Raw genomic sequence first — 8,677 nt, 5'->3', positions numbered from 1 at the left:
AAGTAATATTCAACAAAAAGAAACTTTTTTGAAAGATCAAGAAGAGAAGCAATATAAACCAACATATTCATCTTCTCTATATTTTCCCAATACTTATCATATTTATCTTCATTTTCTTTGTCATTGCATTCAACTCAATATCAGGATTTAATTGCCATTCTCGCAAAGTGGAATAAACATCACATATATCATCAAGAAAAGTATTAGATGTGGCGTAAAAAATACCTGAAACTTTCACGGTGAGATCATAAAATTGTTACAAAAAAAGGTAAAACTTCCTAACAATTACCCAATCATTTTGATCGGGCACCCTATCTCCCATCAAAAGCTCACATCTATAATAAGGATCAACATCATCAAATGCATCAAATGCCCTTTCAAACTTTTGAGCTGCATCCAACATCAAATAAGTAGAATTTTATTTAGTGCTAACATCCAAACACAATAAATTTTTACTTTGAATATGTTCATTCACAACACACTCCTTAAACTTAGCTAACCTGAAAGGTGATTGTCTCACATATCTTATTGCCCCTTTAATATGAGCAATTGGTTCATTCATTTCCTTCATTCCATCACAAACAATAAGATTAACAATATGTGCAATGCATCTCAAATAAAGATATTTGCCTCCCAAAATACTAGTTTCAGCATTGTTAAATTTTTTCCTCAAATATGCAATTGCAACATCATTAGAACTAGCTTTATCAACTGTAACAGTAAAAATCTTATCAATCCCTTAATCACGCAAATATTTTTCAACCGCTTTACCAATAGCTTCACCTTTGTGACTAGAAATAGGACAAAAATTTAATATCTTTTTATTTAATTTCCAATCTTTGTTTATAAAGTGAGTCGTAAGACACATATAATTAACCTTTGGTAATGAGGTCTATGTGTTAGTGGTAGGAGATACTATTGTGGAAAATAATGTCATGAATTGCTTCAAATGAGTCTTTTCATCAATATAAAGTTGATAGTAATCCCTAGCAACTGTCCATCATGATGGTGCATGAAATCTACGACATGCAACTGACATACAATACTTAAATCCTTCTGACTCCACAAATCTAAATGACAACTCATTTAGAATGATCATTTTAGCTACAGCTTTTCTAACAACATCTTGATTAAATTTTCAAGTGCCTAAAGATTCTGCTCCTCCTGACGGCAACACCAATTCTATTTGAGTACCATCATCCCCACTAACACGATGAAGTTTTTTACAAAAATTCATGTGATTCTTTAATGCAGTGGTTCCATTCTTTTTAAGATCAGCAAAAAATTCTCTGTCACAATAATTACACCTAGCTTTACGATTACCTTCCTCCTTAACAAATTTAGTAAAGTGCTTTCACACCTCTGCCCATGGTTTAGATGCTTGTCTCATCACTTTGAAATTTGCAGTTTCACATTTTGTTACCTCACCATGTGCAGGAAGTTGAAAGGCCAATTGTGTTTGATTAGGTGTAGAATCCAAAATCATATCATTTACTTCATTTGACATCTTAAAAAAAAAAAAAACAAGTGATCAAATTATATCCAAACAATAAAAAATAAATAATTAAATATATTAAAATAATAAATAAAAATAAAATTATATTCAAATAATGAAACAATAATAAAGTAGTGGTCACACAATTATTGAACACATTAGATATTCAAATAATGAAATAGTTTGTTGATCAAACTATATATTAGTTGTTTGTTTTATCAATGAACAATTTAAGTATCTAGTATAGTTTATGCTAATTTATTTTAGCTTTTAATTTAAGTATCTAGCACAATTTAGATTAATTAGTTGCTAGATCTAGTAAGGTGCTTTTCTACTTTATTCTTATTCCAATTCATATATGATAAGACCTTAAAGAAATCTTTCCATACTTCTTAAACCGAGCTATTGGAAACATTAATAGGAAAAGAGGACAAAAGCTGGAAGAAAAGTGTGAAGTATTCTAACTTTTTGGTTTAAAAGACTTGTTTTATACTCGATGGCAAGAACAAAGTGAAGAAGGAAATTCGCTAACGAAAGGGTTAAATCCTACCTACCTACCACGACTGGCTTTTCTGGAAAGCTCTCATCACATAGCCCTCACTTAATCTATCGAGCCATAGAAAGACTACTTTTTCTAACTTACTAGCATCCCTTTGAATACCTTCCTTATTTATCTTTAAGCGAGCCTACTTTCACAATCACTGTGAAAACCAAACTAAAGCAAGAAACCATGTTTTGGAATCGCCCTTCCAATCAACTCTTTCCTGACTTCAGAAAGTGAGCTACAAGAATTGGCATTAGAAGTGGGCTGTCCCAGGCTTACTACTTAAAGGAGACTGGCTTTTCTAACTTATGACTAAACAGAAAAAGAAAAAGAAAAGACGGTTTAAAAAGTGCAGGAATGAACAGGACAAACCATCTATTCCCTTTCAAGATAGTAACAGGGGTTGGCTCAGTGGATGGATTCTCCCCCACAAGTCCTATGCTTTCGTATCCATAAAACAGGATGAGGACAGAACTTTCCAGTGGTCAACAAAGAAAACTACAGCTTGTAGTCTTGAAAGACAAAACCACAAACCATTTCCCCAAAGCATCTCTGATAGACCAGACAGGAAGAATACAGCTCTAAACAAAGACATAGTATCACTATAAAAGAAAAAATAAAGGTTATCAAGATTTAGGAACTTATGATGCCGTCTTGGGCAGCAAAGGAAGATCGATCTCTACAATTGTCTGATCTTATGCAGCAAATTAGAGAGAGCAAGAGATTAAGAGGGAAGCAGTCGAGCAAAAGAGTAAGAGGGAGGCAAAGATGCAAGAGACTGGGGGGAGCAAATTGCAAAGAGCAAAAAAAAGGCACGACGTGTGTGGGGTGAGACGATGAGTTAGAAAAAGTAAATTAAATTTAAGGTTTTTTTATGAGAATTTATATATTTACCCTTAGTTATTATAAAATTGATTAATTCAGTTAATTCGATTATCAATTTTGAAAATCGATAACCGATCGATTTAACTAATTTAATCGATCTTAAAATCGATTATAATCGAAAATCGATTAAACTAAACCAAAATGATCATATTTCATTAATTTCAGTCGATTAAATCGATTTGAATCGATTTTTACTCACTTTTAGACATAGGTAGATGTAAAAAGCACATGGATTGACGAGGAGATTAACATTATTCACGTGTCTTCATTTAAATAATAAAAATTAAAAATATATGTACATTAGATCTTATATATATATATATATATATATATATATATTTACCATGTTACGATATTTTAGTTTGACGCGACTTAAATGAAGCCACATCAACCCAAGCCCACCTTCGGCCGAATAGAGCAGTCCTAACATTCCTGTTGTTTTTCTTATATACATCTTTTCCTTTCACGTAAACGGCGTCGCTTCCTACTTCTTTTTAAGCTTTTCTTCCACCCTGGATTCGACCACCCCTCCAAAAACTTTCTCCCTCTCTTCCTGACGCAACTCCGCCGTGTTGCAGCCGGTTAATGACCTTTTTCTGTTTCTTTTACCTTTTCTGAGAACGAAACTTTGGGTTGCTCTAAAAAAAACAGCCAATCAAGTAGGGCTTATCCAAAGCGTGACTGATCGCAAACAGGAGCGGGTCGAAGTCTCAAAGTCGGGTTTTCCTTCCAAATAGACAAAAAAATTCAAACAAAAGAAATGAAGAAGGAGAAGAGTTCCCAATCAACAATATCATCTTCCCAGGTATTTCTGACCCATGTTTGCTGCGGATTAGTCTTGGCCGTTGGATTTTGGGTGGCTCACAACGTCTACTCCATCAATCTCGTTTCTGATCCTTCAAACACCCTCTGTTGGATCTGGGTACTTTTTTCTTCACTTCCTTTTCTTTCTACATTATCGTTAATTTCTTCATGTTTTAATTTTTTTTCTCTCTCTTGTTAGGCTAGTGAATTGCCAGTTGTTATCCTTCTTTTCAGTTGCTTTAGACAGAAACAGGAGAAATGCTCGGTTAGCTGAAATCACAATGAATTTTGTTACTATTTACTTATTTTAGGTGTTTTTTGATATTGTTTTATGTTGGGTTATTACAGTATTTGAAAGCTATTGCCCAAGGTCTGCTGGGACTGCCTGCCGGTTAGTGTTAAGCTGATGATTTTTCAGAACTATAAATTTTACCAGAAGAGTTGTATAATTTGAATGTCTTTCACTTTCTAGGGGCTCTATTAAATGCGCTTGGAGCATTAGCTTTGGGTGCACCCATCGGCTTGCAGTATGTGATTTAGCGTGGATATAATCAGCGTCTTAGCATTGCTATTCATTGTTGGTTTAGAAGTTAATTATTGTAAAGTCATGCATTAATTTTTTTTTCCTCTCTTGTTGGATGCAGATACTTAGAAAAGACCCTTAACTGGTCTCTTCTGATGTCTTTATTCACTGTAAGAAGCCAAGTTTTCATAATTATACCATTGTATATTTATAGTATATTTTGTGACATTATGTAGGAAATTTTCAGCATTAACATACATATTTGAATTCTTAATGTCCAACTCTATTGGGTGTTGGACATGCATACTTATGTAGCAATATTTTTTATATTTATATCATTTTGTTTTGTTTGTAAAAACCCGAAAGGTATCTTTTAAATGCAATCCTCTTACTTTTTTTCCCTTGTTTTTCTACAATCTTCACTAGGATACGATGATGATTATCATTTTATTCCTGTTTCTTTTTAGGCAATTGGCAGTATTGAGATGAGTATCAGCTATGTCATAATAATTTGAATTCTAGTTTTGTTGTGTTCTTCAAAATTACTAGCAATTCGAACCCTTCTATTCCCTATAGGCAGTAAATTACATTTTGGTGCATATTTGCAGTTTGTGCCTGCAGCTTCTGTTTATGGTTCGTCTTGGAAAGATTGGCATCGCATATTTGCATGTACAAAGTAAGTTCTTCTTCTGTTAAGACTGGCTCCGCAATTGCCATGAGCAGTATGCTTCTTGTTTTTTATCATGTTCTTTTTGCATGGTATATGAGACTTGGTAGTAACCTTGATCTTTTCCATATTATAACATTATAAGGTTTTGTTTACCAACTCACGGTGAAACAGACGGGCTTCATTCTTTGAAATATGTTGCAACTGTTTCTACAGAGAGATATATTCTTCTCAAATAGCCTACAGACAGTGTACATTCAATTTGGTGTAGGTCTGTGCGTGTGGAGAGGGATGGTGAGTCAGTGAGCTAGCAATAGGTTGGCCTTTGGAACTTCATACCAATTTGTTTGCTCAAGTTGCTAAACCATTGCACTAATCATGCTATAGCAATGAATCTAAAGCTTGAGTTCACTGGTTGAAATGACAGTAAAGTTTCATAACATGCAGTTTTTAAGATCAAAGATTTATGGTACATGTGATTAGGTTTGCCTTATAAATGGGAACCATATTTGAATGTTTTAAATGGAAAGCTGATTAACTGAAAAAGAGATGTATGTCTTATCCATGTACGCATTACTTTTTTACCTAAATAATGTTTGATTGAATACACTTTTTCGTGCAAGGATTTTAATATGTGCTGATATAGGTATTTGATATCATTCTCTTAGGCCAAATGGATCCTTGGATTTTATGCTTTGTCTACCAGCACATGGAGCTGTAATTGGAGCTTGGTTTGGTGCTTGGCCTATGCCACTTGATTGGGAAAGGCCATGGCAGGTACCATCTCGTCCCTTTAATTCCTTGTGACAAAGTATTTTGTTTTGACCTTAGTTTCCAATTTTCATGTGTTTTTCTATCATTAATGGACACAATTGGAATGGATTTCTCATTGCCATCTATGTTCATTACCTTGCCCAATTTTGGATTCTTGTTTTGGTATAATACCTTTTTTGCCACCTCTCCCCCTCTCCCTCTTTACCACCCCTTTCCTTTATGGCTGGATTTTTTCATTAAGTTTTTGATGTGATTAATGAGTTCAACCTTAAATCATTATTTTGAAGCTAGTTCTTTTATTATACACATAACTGAGTCCAACACTCACCCCCAAGTCTGAGTAATATATGTATGGACAAGTGGGTTTAACCGTTGAGGGAGCAAACACATATATGGTACAAAACACAAAATATTACTTCAGCATGTCTCCTCCAAAGATATTTATGTTTCGATGGTGTTTTTCCAAGTAATAGAGTTGATACCCTAAATTAAGGGTATTGGTTAAGCAAGTTGATCTTACAAATGACTTGCTGAATGAAACTTTTTTGTTTTCTTGAAGAAACTTTATGAATCTTAAATTGAATGTAATGACCGATTTCAGTCCTACTAGAGGGTTGCCTTAGAAATGACTTGCTGAATGAAACTTTTTTTTCAAAGAAACTTACTAAATGAAACTTAAATAAATGTAATAACAGATTCCAGTCCTACTAGAGGGTTGCCTCACTAAATTATCATCTTCCAGGTATATCCAAACTTCTGCATATATTCTGTTGGACAGACTAATTCAATAGTTGCTGTTCGTTCAGCTACACATGAAGTTGAAGTTTAATGCTGAGAAATTTTTAAAACCTGCTAGATGCACTTGACAATTAGGCTATTTTTTATTTGCGATTGTATTTTGGTCGCATGCCTGAGTCTATTTCTTTAACTGTCTAACATCATTCTGGGGTAACCAGAGTATGCCTTACCTATGAATCTTGCTTGTAGCATTTTTGTAAATTAATGATTTGAAGAAGTGATTAATGTGATTGTACTTTGTTCTCCTGAGGTATGACATATATTCAGGCATATCTTTTTGTTGTCTCTGTTGCTCTTTTTTTTGTATTGTCCAAGATTCATTTTTCTCCTTGGATGTGGTGTAAGATCTTGGTTTTCTGGATTTAAGATATTTCAAGTCCATAGATGAAGCCCAAGAGTCTATTGTCTACTTTTTGTATTGTGGGTATATGCATTCATCGGTATTCTCATGCATGTGGATCAAATGACACTGCACTTGGGGGCTTTAGGTGGAACTGCATTACTATGTGTAGCCATGGTTAGCATTTGGAGGTCATTGTTCTTGCAAGAGAAAGGAATAAGGTGGCCCAATAAATTGGGCAGAATAAGGGATCTTGTTGTCCCCTTATGTTCCACACCAGATACTTGTGAGTTGTGAGTAGCTGGCATTCAAAAAAATCCTATCTGCAATTAGCGTTGTTGATCCCTTATGTCTTTCTTAATGTATACGTCACATCAGGCACCTTCAGAAGCTGGAATTTCTTAGTCTTTAGTGGCTACCATCTCTGTTACAACTTATGAATGGAGAAGGGTCTTCAAATGGCTTAAGTTATTCAAATATGAAGTGATACTGTTCTATATTGCTTTCTTTCTGGGTTAGACCATTAAGCTTTAAGTGTATCATTGTTTTCTATGTTTGTGTGTTTATTGTCTTGATAAGTATAATAATATATTCATGTTTGTTGAGTATCCTTACATAGTTGTGGAGGGAGTTTCATTTTGATTTGACTTGTTTGTTTGGATGCAGCAATGCATATATAAAGAATTCTAGCTATTGGAAGGCTGATGTTTTTAATTACCTTTCTTGGTAGGATTGGCCTATCTGTGTGAGCTATGGAGCTGTGGCTGGTTATGTGGTTGGGATGGTAGGATCCTTTGGTGTTTCACTTATGCGTGGTGGACAAAAGCAACTCAAAGCAGAATAGATATTTGTTTTTAGTTTCCCTCTGCTGATTCTTGTAGTTATTCATCCATATTTGAGTTAATGGAGCCATGGCTGGTTAAGTTGGCTTGTCACATTTTGTGATTCTTATAGCTATTCATTCATATTTGATTTGAAGTTGATTAAATAAACCGCAAAAAAAAAAGGCTGATCTCTCTCTCTCTCTCTCTCTCTCTCTCCTTGTATAAAAATTCATAATAAAAACAAGTATTCATCATAATTTGTTAAATTTTGTAGTATCCAGAATTTAATGGCTGAGTGTTTGTGTTTATAGAAATTAGACTTCAATTAGAATTACTTTTAAGGTTCTATAGGTGAAGAAATTTATGAGAATTTTATTTATGAATTAAAAAAAAAAACTTTTAGAGTACAAGAATATATATATATATATATATAGCTAAAACATTAAATCTGACAAATCTCATAATATCTTAGAGAAAATAATAAATCACCTAAAATTTTTCTAACAAAAATGGAAATTATCAAGTAGGAATTTGGTCAATGAATTAGATCTTTTTTATTTATGAAACAACAAAAATATTAAATGAATAATAGCTAATCAAATTTAGTTAAGAATTGATTTTTCACTCTCCCTTTCAAGTTGGATATTAGATATCAATCATACTCAATTTGGATTTCAAATTCTCGAAATTGCCACAATGAGGAGCTTGGGTGAGGATGCCAGCTATTTAATGTTCTATTAGAGTGTAAACCAATTTGATTGCGCCTTCTTCAATATTCTTTTTGATGAATTGACGATCAATCTTTACATGTTTCGTTTCATCATAGTGAATAAGGTTCTTGGCAATGTTAATAGCTACTTTATTATCACAAAATAGTTTCATCGAATTCCCAATTGATTTCTTCAATTTTTGTAGCATTCCCTCAAGTGAAATTCTTTCACAAATTTAGTGAGACATAACCTAAAATTCAGCTTCAGCACTATTTTGAGCTACCACAGCTTATTTCTTGCTCCTCAAGGTGAT

General features: G+C 33.6%; 1 protein-coding gene across 3 annotated transcripts; it reads left to right on the top strand.

The window, feature by feature from the left end:
* Positions 1-3,343: 3,343 nt before the first annotated feature.
* LOC111281257 (phosphatidylinositol-glycan biosynthesis class F-like protein) lies at positions 3,344-7,808 on the top strand. Of its 3 annotated transcripts, XM_089757296.1 has the most exons (9): positions 3,378-3,846; positions 3,928-3,993; positions 4,077-4,119; positions 4,201-4,255; positions 4,373-4,421; positions 4,860-4,927; positions 5,587-5,695; positions 6,388-6,434; positions 7,561-7,808. In XM_089757296.1, exons 1-9 carry the CDS (start codon positions 3,685-3,687, stop codon positions 7,577-7,579), a joined length of 618 nt encoding a protein of 205 aa, XP_089613422.1. In that variant the 5' UTR covers positions 3,378-3,684; the 3' UTR covers positions 7,580-7,808. The 3 variants fall into 3 exon arrangements, with proteins under 3 accessions (XP_022724690.1, XP_089613422.1, XP_089613423.1); XM_022868955.2 differs by lacking the exon at positions 6,388-6,434 and having other exon boundaries at positions 3,344-3,846; XM_089757297.1 differs by lacking the exon at positions 6,388-6,434 and having other exon boundaries at positions 3,380-3,846; positions 7,497-7,628.
* The last annotated feature ends 869 nt before the right edge of the window (positions 7,809-8,677 follow it).

The sequence above is a fragment of the Durio zibethinus genome, chromosome 28 (genome assembly GCF_047325235.1).
Source record: "Durio zibethinus cultivar Kanyao isolate XHJ-2024 chromosome 28, ASM4732523v1, whole genome shotgun sequence".
Taxonomy (NCBI): domain Eukaryota; kingdom Viridiplantae; phylum Streptophyta; class Magnoliopsida; order Malvales; family Malvaceae; genus Durio; species Durio zibethinus.
This window is presented reverse-complemented; position numbering and strand designations above follow the sequence as displayed.

Coding starts and splice junctions, on each gene's coding strand:
- LOC111281257 (XM_022868955.2), top strand. CDS start 3,685: ATGAAGAAGGAGAAGAGTTCCCAATCAACAATATCATCTTCCCAGGTA. Junction 4,120..4,200: donor TCTGCTGGGACTGCCTGCCG/GTTAGTGTTAAG, acceptor TTCACTTTCTAG/GGGCTCTATTAAATGCGCTT. Junction 5,696..7,560: donor ATTGGGAAAGGCCATGGCAG/GTACCATCTCGT, acceptor CTTTCTTGGTAG/GATTGGCCTATCTGTGTGAG.